The following is a 19,162-nucleotide window of genomic DNA, read 5'->3' as shown; positions in this document are numbered from 1 at the left end:
AGTGGGGTTTCACCTGTGGGCTTAGTAGTGAAAGCACTCCAGCTTTCCCCAAGCAGGTTTAGGTCTAGAGTGCTGTGGGACAGCCTTAGCTCTGGGCAAGGATGGAGATGGGAAGGTGTTTTTTTTTTTTTTTTTTTTTTTTTAGGTATTTCTTATTTACATTTCAAATATTATTCCTTTCCCAGTTTCCCATCCATAAGTTCCCTAATCCCTCCCTTTCCCCTTCTATTCTTCTATAAGGGTATTCTCCTCCCCATCAACCCCCCTTACCCCTCCTCCCAACAATCCCCTACACTGGGGTCCAACCTTGGCAGGACCAAGGGTTTCTCCTTACATTGGTGCCCAGCAAGGTCATCCTTTGCTATATATGCAGTTGATGCCATGGGTCAGTCCATGTATAGTCTTTGGGTACAATCTTGTTTGAAGGATAAAGAAGCTACAATACTATTTCACAATACTCTAATACAGAATCCATTGATTATGGTAGAAATGTTTGAAGATATTGTCTATTATTGTTGTACTAGGCATTGACAAAACATTGTTTAATGTGTGGGTTCCAGGATTCCTGCTCAAAGAAATCAACCATAATTCCAATTTCTTTCATGTTGACAGTAGCTCCCATTATTATGTAATGATGGGAAAGAAAAATATCACAACATCACATTGCAATCTCTTCTCACTTTTGAAAAAACAACTAAAGCAATTACATAGGGTCAAATATAGAAAGAATCTTCACTTTGCATCCAAGCAAGAAAGAATTCTTCTAGATGACAAAAAGACACAATGAAGAAATAAGGGTATAGTACGAAAGTAAAGAGACATAAAAAGAGGAAAGAAAACTCCTAGGTTTGCCATCATGAAGTCTCTTGTGCCTCCTGAATGAATATCATCTTTATGTTGAACCATCCCAATTGTCCAAGGATACCTTTGTCTCAGCTCAGACAGGGAAAAATTTACCAAAATATTTTAATTTTGCTTGCCACATAACAAACACCATGTCTCCCAGAATATCTGCGCACGTGTGTGTGTGTGTGTGTGTGTGTGTGTGTGTTCCAATTAGATGATACCCTATAGATAGAGAAGAGTTTAAAGCCTGAAGGAATTCTAGATGGCAAGTATGTCTCTTTCACATGTATTTTAGAAATGCACAGTAATCAGAAGATGGGTCAATGATCCACAAAGTCTTGGTGAGAGACAACTGAGCACACTCTTAACTCATCCTCTGACCATCATCATCACTATTCTGATAGTGATCAGTTAAAAATATTTAAATTTTGCTTTTTTTCTGTGAACTAAGAAAATGACATCTGCAAATCCAGTACTGTAATACGATGCTTGTGACTCATAGCAGACAATATATTCGAAATTGCAACTTTACAAAATATTTTTATTCATGAACAATAAAAAGACAACCATCCAACATTCGAAAGCTTAGCCAATTTTCAAATAGATATTTCAAAAGGAGACGAATGAAAAATAAACACATGAAAACTCACCAGGAAATACAAATTAGGTTATAATGAAACAATATTGCACATCTAAAGGAGCTTTCATGCTTTTTGTTACTATAGCTCAATAACGTATCTTGTAACATAGAATGGTAATCATTCCAGCATTTTTGTTTGTTTGTTTGTTTATTTTGTTTTGTTTTGTGTGTGTGTGCGAGAGCGTGTGTGTCCATTGTTTCTTTGGCTATCAAGAATCTTCTATAAGAATTTTAGGATGCTTCTTCTTGAGCTTCCTGTGGTCTGTGGATTGCATTTTGGATAATTCGGGCTTTTGGGCTAATATCCACTTATCAATGAGTGCATACCAAGTGTGTTTTTCTATGGTTGGGTTACCTCACTCAGGATGATACTTTCTAGTTCATTCCATTTGCCTATGAATTTCATAAAGTCATTGTTTTTGATAGCTGAGTAGTATTTCATTGTGTAGATATGCCACATTTTCTGTATCCATTCCTCTATTGAAGGGCATCTGGTTTCTTTCCAGCTTCTGGCTATTATAAATAAGACTGCTATGAACATAGTAGAGCATGTGTCTTTTTGTATGTTGGGACATCTTTTCGGTATATGCCCAAGAGAGAGATAGCTGTGTCCTCAGGTAGTGCAATGCACAATTTTCAGAGGAACTTCCAGACTGATTTCCAGAGTGGTTGTACCAGTTTGCAGTTCCACCAGGAGTGTAGGAATGTTCCTCTTTCTCCACATCTTTGCCACCATCTGCTGTCATCTGAGTTTTTTATCTTAGCCATTCTGATTGGTGTGAGGTGGAATCTCAGGGTTGTTTTGATTTGCATTTCCCTGATGTCTGAACATATTGAATATTTCTTTAGGTACTTCTCATCCGTTTGATATTCCTCAGATGGAATTCTTTGGTTAGCTCTGTACCCCATTTTTAAATAGGGTTATTTGGCTCTCTAGAGTCTAACTTCTTGAGTTCTTTGTATATTTGTATCTTTTGGTAAAGATCGTTTCCCAATCTGTTGGTTGCCATTTTCTCCTAGTGACAGACAGTGTCCTTTGCCTTACAGAAGCTTTGCAGTTTTATGAGGTCCTATTTGTCAATTGTTGATCTTAGAGCATAAGCCATTGGTGTTTTGTTCAGAAAATTTTCTCTAGTGCCCTTGTGTTGCAGACTCTTCCCCACATTTTTTTTTCTGGATGGGGAAGCCCTTGGTCCTGCCAAGGTTGGACCCCCAGTGCAGTGTAATGTTGGGGGGGGGGGGGGAGGGGGGATGGGGGGAGGGGGGGAGGGGATGAGGGTTTATGGACAGGAAACTGGGAAAGAATAACATTTGAAATGTAAAGAAAGAAATATATCTAACAACGACAAAAGAATTGTGGGATGCTTTGGTTTCTGTTTCTTGAAGAATGTCTTGGGAATTTTGAATGAGATTCCACTAATCTGTCAATTGCATTTAGTAGGATTGGAACAGGCCTGTTCAAAGTAGTAGCCTGGAGGGGGTTTAGAGGAAGTGGTGTTCAGGAGCAGCAAAAAGAACAACTTGAAGTCAAATTGTGTGCACAAGCTGTCTTCTGATAAGAGACCCCTTTCTGAAGACCACTAAACAGCTCATCTCTGGCCAACCAAAGTTCTGGTGGGTTGTTTATTTACATATCAATTCAATCACCCACCTCAGGTTCCCTCTTGATTATCCCAACACTCAACATTTAACTCCTTGACTCCTGGACACCTAGGAAAAGACAGCAAGCACATTTTTAACATTGTAAATGAATTCTGCCTGCCTTTGTAAGAACAGACAGTAAGCTAGCTATACCTATTATCCTAAGGCTTGGACTTCTCATTGTGTCCTGGATTTCCTGGATATTTTGGGTCAGGATTCTTCTGCATTTTGCATTTTCTTTGACTGTTCTGTCAATGCTTTCTTTCCTTTTTTCTTTTTTGTTTATTGGATATTTTATGTGTTTACACTTCAAAAGTTATCCCTTTCCCCAGTTTCCTCCTCTCTCATCCCCATTCCACCTGCTTTTATAAGGATGCTCCCCCTCCCACCCATCCACTTTCATCTCACTACCCTGGCATTCCTCTACCCTGGAGAATCAAGCCTTCACAGGACCAAGGGCTTCTTTGCTATATATGTGGCTGGAGCCATGGGTTTCCCAATGTGTACTCTTTGGTGGTTTAGTCCCTGGGAAGTCTGAAGGGTATGCTTGGTTGATATTATTGTTCTTCCTATGGCATTGCAAACACCTTCAGTTTCTTCAGTCCTTCCTATAACTCCTCCATTGGGGTCCTTGTGCTAAGTCTGATGTATGTCTGATGCCTCATATGAAAGGCTCTGGCAGAGCTTCTGAAGAGACATCCATATCAGCTTCCTATCAGTAAGCACTTCTTGGCATCAACAATAGTGACTGGGTTTTTTGTTTGTATAGGGGATGTATCCCCAGGTGGGGCAGTCTTTGGATGGTCTTTCCTTTAGTCTCTTCTCCACTCTTTGTCCCTTTACAGTCTTTAGACAGGAGAAATTCTGGTTGAAATTTGGAGAAGGGTTGGTGGTCACATCCCGCAACCCAGATCCTTGGCTAACATTTGGATATGGTCTCTATAGGTTCTCCCTCCCCTTTTTGGGCATTTCAGCTACTCTCATCCCTGTTGGGTCCTGGGAGCCTCTTGCTTTCCTGGCATCTGGGACTTGCTGGTGGCTAGCCTCAGTTTTCCATCCCACATTGCTACACACCTCTGTTCAAATTTATGACCCTCTGCACCTGAGAATCTGTCTTCTATCTCTTGTATTCTGTTGGGGATTCTATGACTTCTGATCTTTTTTTTCATGTTTCCTATCTTCAGGATTGTCTTCCTTTTTGATTTCTTTATTGTTTCTATTTTCAATTTTAGATCCTGGATGGTTTTATTCAATTCCTTCACCTGTTTGGTTGTGTTTTCCTGTAATTCTTTAAGAGATTTTTGTGTTTCCTCTTTAAGTGCTTCTACATGTTTACTAGTGTTCTGTATTTCTTTAAGGGAGTTATTTATGTCCCTCTTAAAATCCTCTATCATCATCATGAGGTGTGATTTTAAATCCAAATCTTGCTTTTCCAGTGTGGTGGGGTATGAAAGACTTGCTCTGGTCGGAGAACTGGGTTCTGATGATGCCAAGTAGCATTAGTTTCTGTTGCTTAGCTTTTTGCACTTGCCTCTTGCCATCTGGTTTTATCTGGTGTTAGTTGATTTTGCTGTCTTTGACCAGAGCTTGCCCCTCGTATGGGTGTGTGAGCCTGTGATACTAGGTGTGTCAGTACTCTTGTGAGACCAATTCTCTCTGAGCAGGATTTGGATGTGGAGTACACATAGGGTTAGCTCCAGGGTGCAGATGAAGACTGGAAATCTCCTGTGCCCTGTTGCTCTGTGGTTCCTGTGTCCTGTGTGCTCCTGATGGGTACCTCTTTGACCAGTTATTGCAGCAAAAGTGGTGGTCTCACTTGTGATCTTAGGAGTGACAGCACTCCGTGGAGACCAGCTCTCTCTGGGGTTTGGGTTCAGAAGGCTTTACCTCTGGGGCAGTGCAGATGAAGACCTGGTATATCTTAAATCTTAACTCAATTCTAAATTCTAATCATATGTTGCAAAGACATATCAAGATTCATCTTTCTCTGTGATTCATGTAACAATGGTGTATTTAGTTTTAAAATACATATACATGGCTTAAAAGAAGCCTTTAATATACCTTGGGAGATATTAACAACGTGTGTGTGTGTGTGCGTGTGTTTGTGTGTACATGTGTGTTCGTGTGTGTGTTTGTGTGTGTGTGTGTGTGTGCATGTGTGTGCATGTGTGTGCATGTGTGTGCATGTGTGTGTGTGTGTGTGTGTGTGTGTGTGTGTGTGTGTGTGTGTGTGTGTGTGTGTACTCAAATCCTAGGTCAGGCGGTTAGTAATAAAGTCTCTAGATGCCAGTGTCTTTCGCTTTATAGTGAACAGTAATCCCCTTTTTTATTCCACCAGGTGAAGAGCCATTCTGTGATCACTCAGTGAACAGCTTCACTATATTCGATTAATTTCTATTTTTTGTTATTTCATACATCATTTAGGGAAGTCCCATTTTGTCTTTTGTTTTCTCTCTGCTTTTCCAGTCCCCTCTTCTCCAGCCTGTGTAGTGAGTGTGTGCTTTATCCACTTTGAACTCTACTGAGAATTTATACGCACAGTAGCATTTTTCATCCCTATTAAACACATAAATCATAAATGTAGCGTTTTAAAGTTTGCAGTTCAGTGGCTCATTGCAGTGGTTACAATGTTATCACTTCTATCTTGCTCCAACTTTTTGTCACCTTTCCAAAAGCAAACACTGATTCATTAAGTATCATCTCCCTAGTCATCTCTCCTTCCATCCAGTTCCTAGGAAACATTATTTTGTTTTCTGTGTTTATGAATTTTATTAATGAATTCTATTAATTAGTTCATTCCAGATAGCTCATATAATGGAGCCATGTTACTTAGCCTGCCCAACTGTTCTGTGTACTGTGTCTTTTTTTTTTTTTACATCATCATTGCACTCTGTGGAGTACTATAATTTTTGTTTTTATTTGATCTTGCTTGATGTATCTTTATTTTCAATATTTATTGGGTTTCATAAATATCTCCTTGTATTTGACCCAAACTAATCTTTCATAGCTTCTTTATTCTTTCTTCCTCGTTGCCAATTCCTATTAGTCTGTTTCCTATATTTTTACTTACATTATGATGATTCTTATTCTCTCTCTCTCTCTCTCTCTCTCTCTCTCTCTCTCTCACACACACACACACACACCACATACACAATATAAAAATCTTAAATTCACAACTCAGAGGAAAAACCCTATTTTTGTCTTTCTGGGTCTGATTTGTTTCATGTAATATGCTGATCTCAGTTTGCATACACTTTCCAGGAATTAATGTAACTATACTCTCATCAATGAATAATACTCCAAGGTACACATGTACCACCTTTTCATTATCTATTCAGTGGATTTTAGGTACAAGTCAGCATAGTTTATGTATTGTGAATAGTTTTGTCTTTTCTCCAATTTATGATTGTAATGGTTGACTAAATTAGTAATATGTGCCATATGCACATGGCCAGTGTGTTTCTTGTACCCTATCTTTTTACAACCAATAGTCCAGCAGGGCATGGGAGTGATATGTGCTGAGGTCCATCATAGCTGAGATGTCCACATTTTTTTTTTGTTTGTGTTGTTGTAAAGATGCTGTCTATGAGCATCTTTCTGGCTCTCTCTAATTTGGCCTATTTGGATCCTTATAACTATCTCAAAATGTTTAATAGTTCCCCTTTTTGTGTTAATGAACTTGCTGAGGATTGTCCAGATATAATTTGTATGTGTGTCAGAGCTGGGGTTATGGTGGCTGTGAGATGCCATGTAGGTACTTGGAAGCAAACTCAAGTATGCTGTAAGAGCTGTAACTGCCCAGCAATTTATCCACCTTAAACGAAGATTATTGGCACTGGTTTTGGCAGTGAGATTTTTGTAATTCTCTCCAGAAGCACAGGCAAGAAAGCAAAAAGAGATAAAAGGCTTTGTGAGAGGAGTAATCTGGGGCACTGCCACATAAATCATAAAGGTTAATATCTAAAAGAGGTAAGAGAATGCTAAGATATAAGATGAAAATTATGTAAAGGACATTTGGGTATTTCTCAAAGGCAGATATTTATTATACCAATGAGTATATTAACTTCCCCTTTTTCATGATCTATTAGTTCTTTTAGATGCTCAAAAAACGCATTTTGATCACATTCACCTCTCCTGACTCCTCCACATCCATCCCCTTCCTTACCCCAAACTCAAGAGCAGTTGATGATACTACATGGGCCTATGGCCTTCCATTGGAGCATTGCCAACTCTCCAAGAGCATATTCTGTCACATGTGGGGACATAGATGGACTGAAAGAAGCTATCTTCAGTAGAAGAGCCAAGCACAGACACTCATTAAAAGGATTCAACTGTGCGCTTAAAAACTATGTAATTCCTATATGGAAACAATATAATGCTAATTACAAGAGGCCAGGGTGTGAGTGAAGTTTGTGAAATGAAGACAAAGATGTAAAGCTTTGGTCACAGGGAATGGAGATGTTTTGGAGAACATTTGAATACAGCTATGATTGTTGTAAACAGTGATGTATTTTACTGGCAAAGAGTCTATCTTACAACTCTCATATTACCAAATCTAAGTTAACTGAGTGAAGTATCTTGACTTTAATCATTTACTTATTATATACATGGACATCAAAATATGGTATAATATGCATACATAGAATCTTTAATTGTCATTATACTTTATTAAACCTGGCCAAAACATTTTAGAGCCATAAATCTTTATTATCATTTGTAATATTTGGTACTGCTAATTTCTTCCACCACTTTTAAAGGATTTCTCTGGCAAAGAGTTCAATTTTGTTACCATTCAGAGCCTCCACTTAATGTGCTATGTTGGGAAATCATGCTTGTATTATAATTCGCTAATTTCTACTTACCTTTGCTATGACTTCGCTTTTAATTTGTTGTACTTATTTTTGCTTGTTTACAATCATCTTACATGGCACTTTTACTCACTATCAGATTTTCTTTTTGCATCTGTGTTTATGTCAGGCACACACATAAAGCCATATATGTATGTTTATGAATCTCTTGACACAACTGTGGGTGCATCAGAGCAGTTTTCACAGAACAAATACTTCTTCAACACCTAGTATGTAGCTGGTTAGCATTGATGAGATACATTGAGATAATCAGGTTATATCACAGAAACCCAATGTTGGAAAATTCATTAATTCTAACATAAGCAAAGTAAAGCAAAGAATGGTGTGAAAGGGGCTATGTGAAGGACAGAAACTGAGGATGAAGAGGAAGATAGCAGCCAAAATCCCAGAAATGTTCTGGGAGTTTAAAAGTTTATTTTGAAATTAATATGAAGCACATTCTATCAGTGCAAGCAGACCCATAGGTAATTAAGAAGCAAAGGCCCTTGCCCTTGTATCTTGTGTCCACAAAGAGTGACTGAGAGGAAAAACTCTCCAGAGGCCAAACACTGTGCTCTATCAAGGTTCCCATGATACTGTAGTCACATTCTTCAGGGAATTGGGCCCATGAAAAAATAAAGATGTCTTCTGCTCAGCAAGCAAATAATTTGCCCCAGGATTATCCTGACAGACATTTCACAGTGATTTAGAAAACAAGGTAAGTCGTATTGTGTTTAGAGTAAGAAAAATAGTAAGGGAGATAGAGAAAAGGTACCTGCCCAGATAGATTTAGGAGATGGAGGGATTGTCAATGTATAAGTGCAGAAAAATGTGTATAAATGCAGAAAAATTACATCCTCTTGTAACCTCCAAGGCTCTTCATTTCCTGAATATACTTTTTGTTATGGCCATACAAGTGTTCACATGTAAAACTAAGAGGAAAATCTGAGTATGGCTTTGCAACAATATCTGATTTTTATTCCCCTGCTGTTTCTGATCCTATGTAACTGATCCTTGCAGTGTGAATTGCAAGAATAGACAGACTGTATTTTTCTGTTTTCAAGAGGCATGCATCAAGTGGATCCAAGTTCAGGATTTTCAATTAGTGAATTTACATCTGAGTGAATCATAAATGATGGCTGTTTAGAATAGACATTTATTAAATAGAACCCAGAAAACAGAGAGGAAACTCTGAGAGAGGGCACAGATTCCTTAATACACAGTTGGACATACAATTGTAGAATTAGGTGCAGAAAAGAAAGTCCATGTGCTTATCTTCTCTGTACTACTGAGTGGACACAAGTTTGTGAGAACATGATGTTCTCCTGAGAGGTCCATGGGCAAGAGTTTCTATGGTTTGTAGCCTCAATGTTGTTATTAGTTTCTGCTCTATGAAGCACCTGCCATTGCCCTGGACATCAGTCACATAAAACTCATCAGCCTACTGAGTCTTCCTGAGGTCAGTGAAAGGGCAATAGATTGCATTTTACGTATCAATCAGTCAATGTGCTCCCATTTCCCCCACTTTGATTTTATTTTTTTTTTCTAGAACAAACTGCCTTTTCTCTTTTACCTCGAGTGATTTTTTTTGTGGGGAATACCTCAGAGGAGATAGCTCACTTGACACAGAGCTCACCTTCTAAGCATGAGAAACTGAATTTTACCCTTCCCAGCCTGCATAAAAAGCCAGGTGTTTTTTGGGTTCACAATTGTAATAGTAGGACTGTGGAGGAGGAGAAAGGTAAATCCTTAGGGCTCAGCTGGCCAACCAACTGAGCTTACTAGGTGAGCTCTAGGCCAAGAAGAGAATGTGTACTAAAATAAAAAAAAGTAAATAAATACAAGATAAAATACAATAAAGAGTGTAGGCGGTATCTGAGGAAAACCATCTGAGGCTTCTCTATGCATAGTTCATGTCTTCCCTCATGCATGTTTGTGTGTCTTGATTGTATCCATATGTATGCAATCCCACCCCCAAAGTTCCAATCTCCTCCGGAAACTTAGTCATAAGCCCTTCTGTGAGTCACTGTGTTCTGTGTGCAACCTACCCTACCATTTTCAGTACAATTTAAAAATGCTCCGTTTGGAGATTTATTTTTCTTGCCACAAAATATTTCTGGAGGGAGTGTTTCATCAGTTTTATCTAAATTTGTCTTCAGATTGCCTGGTTGACACCAATACTTGTAGAATCCCTGTAGACATGTGATGGAATAAATTTTCAAAATATTTCCCCAAGTATATACTGTGCATGTTCTCAGCAAATGAAAATTAGAACTACAGCTGTATGTCAATAGGTTCATGTAAAAATTTTTAAGAATTTGCTTTATTTTTCTTAACTTCAGCAGCGTAAGAGATACACACATGTCCCCACATACATATACCCATGCACATAAACATGAACACAGCAATCCTCAAGCAATTTCTAAAAATTATCAAGTTATTTTTCATTTCTGCAGTGTTTATAGTTCTGAAATGGGCACTTCTAGGAATACATGTGGTCATCATATGTTTAAAGTAAGGGACACTGGTATACTAAAAATATTTTGTAAGTCCAAAGATAGAACTCTATTTCTTAATTTATTTTAAGAATTTTCCGATAATATATTTGGTCACATTTTTCCTTTTTCCCACCCCTCCATGACTTCCCATAGCCACCCACATAAAAACATCTCTAGCCATGTTACATTCATAAACATATCTGGTAGACACCTTGAATTCTTTCAAGAGTTAAGCCTTGTAAATATGAATATAATTTTTGTGTAAAATTATACATAGTAGTCAATTACTTCCATATTATTAATATAATAATTGTTTGTAAATAAGTACAGCAATGAGCTTCATGCTTGTTTTCTTCAGAAATTTAATTTACCACTTGTTCAGAATTTACTATAATAGCAACATCTACTGAACATGGTACTGGGATAGAATCAGAGAAGGAGCTAAACAGAAATATCTTGAGTACTTCTGTCTCGTCCATGTATGTAAGTTGAAGCTATTGGGAAATTATGTAGTTCTCTTTTCCATTAGCTGATCCATACCTTGAGAGTTTATCTTTTAAATGATGCATTATTTATTCATTGACCAAATGAAAATTTTGCCTATTTTAAGACAACCTTTCGATTTACATTTTTATCATAGCTAAACATGATCAAAATGACCTTTATCACATATTTTTCCCTCTCATTGTCTTTACTTTCCTGGTGAGACTTTGTAATAGAGTTATAACACACATGAATGATTTATTTCCTACCATAAAAATAAGAACACCTACAGCTTTATGTCTTCATTTATATACAAAAATATAGAGAACTTCTACATGACACATTTTTTTTTTTATGAAGCAGAAAGGGAAGGTAAGTTTATCCTGATCTCAGAACCAGACCAACTCTGTACATAACACCACACACAAACAACACTGTATACAGAAAATTTGGGGGTATCAGCTTCCCAAATAGGGAAAGGTGCAGGTCAAGGTTCCTGAGTAATTCTTATGCATAGTAAGCAAAAGCATATGTAACACTACTTTGCATACCAACCCTGGAATCTATCCTCTCCATGTATTTCTGGCCACTCTGCAGTCTGCATTTCTTCTTGCCTCTCTTCGTCATATCAGTCATTGTTCTTACATGAGTTCAGTGCAGTAATGGTGGCGCTATAGCTGATGCCATGTGGAATTCAGAAACGTAAACATAAAATGAAGAGAGTGTTTTACTTATTTTACAAATATGAACAGCAGATTTAAAGGTTATATTTATGTTAACAGTAATGAAGATTAAAGGCTAAGTAGACAAATAAATAAGCATACTATTGATACATTAAAACCTAATTGAATTAAGCACAGCATCTGTCTATGTCAGAGAGAATGTCTCTGTCTAATGACACCACAAGCCCACCCTTCTTCATTCCTCTGCTGGGCATCCCAGGTTAGAAGATGCACATCTCGATTGGATTTCCCTTTGTTTTCTCTATCTCATTGCAATCCTGGGGAATGCTGCTATTTTATTTGTGATCCAAACTGAACACAGTCTTCATGAGCCCATGTACTACTTCCTCGCCATGTTGGATTCAATTGACCTGGGTCTGACCACAGCCACCATCCCGAAAATGCTGGGCATCTTCTGGTTCAATCTCAGGGAAATATCTTTCGGAGGTTGCCTTTCTCAGATGTTCTTCATCCACTTCTTCACAGCCATGGAAAGCATTACATTGTTGGTCATGGGCTTTGACCGCTACATTGCCATTTGCAAGCCCCTTCAATATACTGTCATCCTCACCAGCAAAGTCATTGGGGTCATCGCAGGTATAGCTGTGCTGCGGAGCCTATACATGGTTGTTCCACTGGTGTTTCTCCTCCTGAGACTCAGAGTCAATATCATGTTTGGACTTATCAACATTGCTCTCTTGCTCCTGGATGTGGTTCTCATTATTTTCTCCTATGTCAGGATCCTCTATGCAGTGTTTTGCCTGCCCTCCCGGCAGGCCAGACTCAAGGCTCTCAATACCTGTGGCTCTCATATTGGGGTTATCTTAACCTTTTTTACTCCAGCATTTTTCTCCTTCTTGACACATCGTTTTGGCCACAATGTGCCCCAATATATCCACATTTTCTTGGCCAATCTCTATGTGGTTGTTCCACCAGCCCTTAATCCTCTGATTTATGGGGTAAGGACCAAACAAATTCGGGAGCGAGTGATGAGGATTTTTTTCCAGAAAGATGACTAGTGAAAAGCAATTTGGAGAGTTTGTTCCAGAAGTTTTCTCATATGCTATTGAAAGTAGCTATTTTGTACGTAGTCCATAGAAAAATGGAACAGAGACAAACTTACTATGACCAAAAGTGTCATTTAACTGTGAATCAAACACCTTATTTTTCAAGGTAGTATTGGGAATATTGGAATCCTTTTGCAAATCTATTTCAGTAAGCATTTCACTAATATTGCTGGATATTGCAGATGGTCCTGTATGGAGGACAATTTCCTCTTTTGCAGAGAATATATTGATGTTTGGGAAAGTTACATGATCTATCTGAATTTCATTGTTAGCAGACAGTACTTATTTAGATCAAAGAAGATTAACCCAAATTGAGACCATTTCCTTTTCCTGCAGGCGTTTTTTTTTGGAATTTAATACAATGCAGAATATTCCTGCTTACTGCAAAAGCATTATGGACAGATTAAGTGGCTTGTAGAATGACAGTAGTGGTGATAACTACATTAACAAATTATTGCAGTATAGCATGAAGTCAGCTTATTATAAAACACTATATAATCAGAGATATTGATAAGAATACTCATTCATTTATTGCATTTACTAGGAACCTACTTAATTATTAATGTGATTCTCTCATGTACTTAGAGAATCAGAAAAAGAAGATTATAAATTAAAGTAATGGAAAGTGTGGATGATATAGCTTTGATACAGCATTGAATGTAGAAGCACAAATAAATATTTAGTTCTATTTGTTGAACAAGTATTATTTATGATAAATTTGATACAAATGATATGATACATAATGATAACACTTATTTTGTACTATACTTACATGTACACATATACTACATGTAAGTATATGTATTTAAACCATTTCAATGTTCCATATATAATTTTATGAACGCTAGAATGATAAAGACGTATGTTGTGCAATAACTTTCATAGGAAATAAAAGGTAGGTTTAAAAGTGGTGAATACCAATATTTCTGAAGATTTCCAATGTCTCAATATAGATAGGAGAAGGGCACATAAAGTCCCACCCAAACGAACCTACTGGAAAATGATTGTGCCTAGAGGAGAAACAGTAAGTTTCTTTCAGGATGTGGTCCCTGAAATACTACCAATGCTTCAGTAAATGGCCCTACATGCATGCACATTTACACAGCATGAAATGAACACAATGGAGCACTTAGAGAGAGGGGGATGGAGGTAGGGAGGGAGTAGGGGGATGGGAGAGAGTGAGAGGAAGAGAGAAGGGAGAGAACATGAAGTTTGGAGCAAAAAGTGGTGGGAGGATAATGGAGGAATTGGGCACAATGGAGTTTGACCAAGACACATTATATGTGCTTATAAAATCTCAAAGACACAAATAAAATTGTATAAAGTCACCAGGAAGGAAATTTAATTTAAGATGACTTCTGTGTTTCTGTACTTCATACACACAAATCTTTTAAAAAGTAATATTTAAAATTATTTTGGATGAAGATGATTTTAGGAAAAAGGCATTAAAAAATGCATTGTTATAGTTAAGGCAGAATTACTCAGCAGATGTGTTCTTGATCTCACAATAGTTGGTTTTAAGGACACAGTATCTCCACAAAGACTAGGCCCATTCACATCTTGCCATGCAGAACTAGCATGAAGTCCCACCTTCCTCTCAGAACTTACAAACAGATAATGGTAGCAGCTAGTAGGGACTGGGTAGCTACATTTCATGGGACCTGATTCCTCCTTTAGTATCAACAAGCATTTAAAGTCACTAGGGGAGGGAGATATACTTTCTACATGATGTAACTACTAGTAAGTAGTCCAGGCTCTGGTGAGTTTCCCCCACCATAGATCTTGTGGCAAACTCTAATAAAATGTTGTTGGTCACAAAAGAAAATGAAAAGAAAGGAAGAAAAGCATGAAAATGCCAAGAAGAAAAGCTGAGAAGGGACTCTGTGAATACAAAGGGAAAAAGCAGGGCACTAGAAGCAGAAGATGATCAGAATTCACTGTATGCATAGATGAAAGCATCATGATGAAATCTAGTGTTATTCATAATTAACAAATGCTGATAAGAGTACAGAACTGTAGAAGCCCCACCCACCCAAAAGATTCCAGATTTCACAATGGACATTGTGGGAAAAGTTAAGCAACACTTATAGACACCACATTGCACTGACCTCTTTGTCCTCTCCAAATTTATTTGTTCACTTATTTTCTTCTTACTTTTATTTAAAAGTGATTAGTGTACATTCTTCTCTCTTTCCACCATGTGCATCCCAGATGGTCAGATTCAGTTTTGGCGGACTTGGTGACATAAATATATAGATAGATACATTTTAAAAGGTAAATGACACTAAAGAGACAAGAAGGCAGAGTGCAATGGAGGAAGATTCATGACATCAATCCCTGGTCTCTACTTGTATACTCATTCATGTACAGACATACACATGCATACATGTAACACACAATATAATACAATCCTAGAGGCAATTATTGTGCTAGATATGGAATGCACTGCATGAAATTGACAGCAGATTAAAAACTGAGGCAGAAAATATTATTGAACCTGAACAGAGGCAATTTAAAATGAAACTTAGAGACAGAAAGAACAAAATAAACAGAACACCAGAAAAGCTCCAACACAACCTCAATAGACCAATGTCTATACAATTAAAGTTACTGGAGGAGGGTATGAAAGGACAAAATAAATACTTGAACAAATAATACTTGAAAATTTATGAATTCATTGAAACCTGTAAACTTTTACATCAAGGAAGCTCAAAGAAAGTCCTAAACAAAAGTCATAAATGAGAGTACACCAAAAAACATGGTTACCAATTGCTTAATGGCAGTGACTGATTGAGAAGATTAAACACATTAATAATAAATTCTGAAACATCCACTATGATGATTTGAACATGCTTGTCCCAGAAAGTGGCAGTATTAGGAGTTGTGGCCTTGTTGGAATAGGTATGGGCTTATTGGAGGAAGTGTGTGTATGTGGGAGTCAGCTATGGGACCCTTCTCCTAACCATGTGGGAAGTAGTCTTCTAGCAGTCTTCAGATAAAGTTCTAGAACTCTCAACTCCTCCTTCATTGTGCCTGTGTGGATGCTGCCATGCTCCCACCTTGATGATAGTGACCTGAACCTCTGAACCTGTAAGCCAGCCCTAAATAAATGTTGTCCTTATTTTAAAAAGGGGATTAGTGTTCAATCAAAATTATATTCAGTTGGTATATGTGTACATTGTTAAGTCAATGAGCATACTTATCAAAATTTTTACTTTTCATTGATTTCTAGAATACACTCCTCTCATAAATGAAGACTTTTTTGTCTGATCATATGTTCACATTTAATTTCTTCTCAGCTGTGGATAAACACTGCTCTGAATTTTGCTTAGTGAGGTCAATAGTCTTACCCAGCACAGGTAAATTAGATCATAATACAGTGCAACTTAACATACTAAAAGCTGTATCAATGTTTGTCATATCAGCATAGTCTAACCAGTTCTCAAAGATTCCATTTGTATAGACTGATACCCTTCACATTGACTCATAGCTGATCCTGAATCTCTCCCATCAGTTCTCTCTCACCACTCTGTATGCACATATATATGGTGTGTGTGTGTGTGTGTGTGTGTGTGTGTGTGTGTGTGTGCGCACGCGCACTATAGTCAATACCTGTAAAGAAGAAGAAACCAGTTATTGTGCAGCATTATTGTTTTGTCTTTGCTTAGGTTAGATTATGGAAGTGCCTATTGTTTTTATTTTACTTTGTCACTGTTGAGATGCCACGGTAGGTCCAATAGATGATAGCTCGTGAAATTGACTTTTTTCTCATGTGCAAATCATGCCCAGGTGCAAGAGTGATAGGTCAGTTTGTGGAGTACTTGCCACGAAAGCTTGAAGACATGAGTTAGAGAACCAGAGCACATGTAAAAATGCAAGGATGGTGGTACTTGTTTGTAATCCCCATGTTGTGGGAGTATCAACAGACAGGGTCCTAAAAACCCTTGGCTACTTAGCTCTTGTCTAGTGGCAGACTCTGTTATTTTTTTAATGAAAAGACTTATACACACATATAAATACACACTAGGGAAGAAAGCCAGACCCCACGACTACATATATCTCCAATTAAGCACAGTATATATTAGTCCCATGATGACCTTAAATAATGAAATTTTATCTGAATTTTATATTATTTTAAATCTTCTAACTCCTTTCTAAAAGCAGTTGAAGTTTAATTCTTTGAAAATTTACAGGTTCTAATAAAAGGCTATCAACTTTAGAGTGAAGGAAGCGTGGAAGGGTATGAGCACGGGTAACTGGAGAAAGAAAAAGGAGGGAGTGATGTGATTCTATTTCAATGAAACTATTTTTTTTAAAGAAAGTTTACTGGTGCTTTGAATTTCTGTAGCTTGAGAGATAATTATTTGCATATTTTAAGTGATTAGCATAATCCAAAAAAAATCAGACTTGGTTTCATAGGGAAAGAAATACAAATATGAAACATGTCTGAGCACATGATCTGAATAAATGGGATGGCTTTCCAGGTCCCAAGTAAGCCAAAGTCCTTAGGGCTTCACTTCATAATGACCAAGAAAATGCTGTGCTTTAAAAATGGCCCAACCATGAGAGAATATAACAACCCTAGATAATTCATATTGGCTGAGATATTCTTGTGGGATGAGTGGAAACAGAGTAATCAGAAAATAAAAAGTGAATAATTATAGAATTATGCAGCTTGGGGAACTGAAGGGAGAAACTCTGAAGTCTCAAGGGGTCCCTTGCCGGTGTACATTTTATGCCCATATGTCTGTGTGAGAATCACATATTGTCTTTGTGATCTGATACCACAAAGACCCAGGGGAGCGACACTTCTTTGTCATGGAGGAAGATTGTAAACTATAGTATTAACTTGAACCTCAGTTTGACAACCTTGGATCAGTTATGACTGCAGATTCTGTCAACAACACTTCTGTCTGAAGTTGATGAATTTGGTATCAACTTGGCTACACTGTCAATTTGGTCACAAAGTTGATAAGTCTTGAGGTAAGATCTATTGATTTAATCCCTTTGTTATTTGTTTATAATTCAAATATTTATTTGGAAGAGATAAAATGCATATGTGCTTATTTCTAGCTTATAGAATTTCAGTAGAATCTGCTCAGCTTATTGGTTTATTTGATTTCTTACAATGTATATATATGTATATATATACATATATGTAACTAATTTTGAATGATGAAAGTCTTTAAAAAAATACTAGTTAAGCATACTGTTGCCTTTGCTGTAGTGCTGTTGCATTTCTCCTGAACCTCTCTCTTGTTTCTTCTGTTTTCTTTCTTTGTCACTCCTACTCTTTCTTTGTTACTGCTACTTTTTCTTAGCTGTCTCTCTTTTAGACTAGTTTTACTGCAACTAATGATTTGAAAATTATTTAGCACTCTTAATATTTTCCAAATTATACCTTATTCTGTAACTCTTTGTAACTCATGTTGAAGAGCAAAAGCAATTAAATCCTGCATTTATCATTATGAAATGTGTCTACAAGCTTGTGTGTTGGTCCTTGTTTTACATTCTGTCATGTTATTCTGGTATTTTGGCATAGTAGCCAGGCAGTGTTGGCCTATCCTTTAATCCCAGTCATGTGAGGCAGATGGAGGAAAACTTCTAAGTTCAATGTCAGTTTGATCTAGAAAGCAAATTCCAGAATGGCCAGGGCTGTTACACACAGAGATCCTGTTCCCCCTACCAAGAAAAACCAAAACCACCCCCCCCAAAAACAAAAACAAAATAGTAAAAATTATAGCAAGTAAATAAAAGGTACAGCTATTTAAATATATGAGTTTTTTTTAAAGCATAGCTCCTTCCCTTCCTGTAAATATAGCAATTGATGGGACATTAATCCTTTCCTGGTTTAAAGTCTACTTTCCCTATACCATATAATGAAAAGTGCACTTTTAAAATTGTTGTTGTTAAAATATTGAATTCTTGCATATACTGGGTAAGATATTGTACCACTGAGGTACAATACAACCTCTATCCCTAAAAGATGTATTTATAGCTACAGTTCTATCAATTTTTGTATGAGTTGGGTAGGGAAAGCTTCTCTGAGTTGACTGACATAAATAGACTTGAGTATGAAGATATCAGATTTCCCTTAGACACTGACAGTATGAGACATCAGTGGCTATTTCAATTTAGGTCTGTTCATTTATTTTCGTGGAGGAAGAACTCTGGTCTTGGAAAAAACATTTTCCCCAAACACTGGCGAATACTTGATAAAATATGTCTTTACATTTTTTGTCTTTGTTGTTTTAGTACTCATATTTCTAAAATCTATATTTTAGAATTTCAAGTATCATGCATGTGTAATATATTTCCATAATTTTCCTCCTCTGTCTCCTCCTTTCAACTGCTCCAGAGACCCCTAGATCTCTCTCAGTTCACAGCAATTTTCTTGAATTATTATTGTTACATTGTA

At 37.2% G+C, this 19,162-nt stretch overlaps 1 protein-coding gene across 1 annotated transcript; it reads left to right on the top strand.

Annotated features, from left to right (window-relative positions):
* The first annotated feature begins 11,824 nt into the window (after window positions 1–11,824).
* LOC116894129 (olfactory receptor 52E8-like) lies at window positions 11,825–12,696 on the top strand. Its single transcript, XM_032895848.1, is given in 2 exon segments — window positions 11,825–11,897; window positions 11,900–12,696. Coding segments are annotated over 2 exon segments (870 nt in total).
* The last annotated feature ends 6,466 nt before the right edge of the window (window positions 12,697–19,162 follow it).

This window comes from Rattus rattus, chromosome 2, assembly GCF_011064425.1.
Source record: "Rattus rattus isolate New Zealand chromosome 2, Rrattus_CSIRO_v1, whole genome shotgun sequence".
NCBI lineage: Eukaryota > Metazoa > Chordata > Mammalia > Rodentia > Muridae > Rattus > Rattus rattus.
This window is presented reverse-complemented; position numbering and strand designations above follow the sequence as displayed.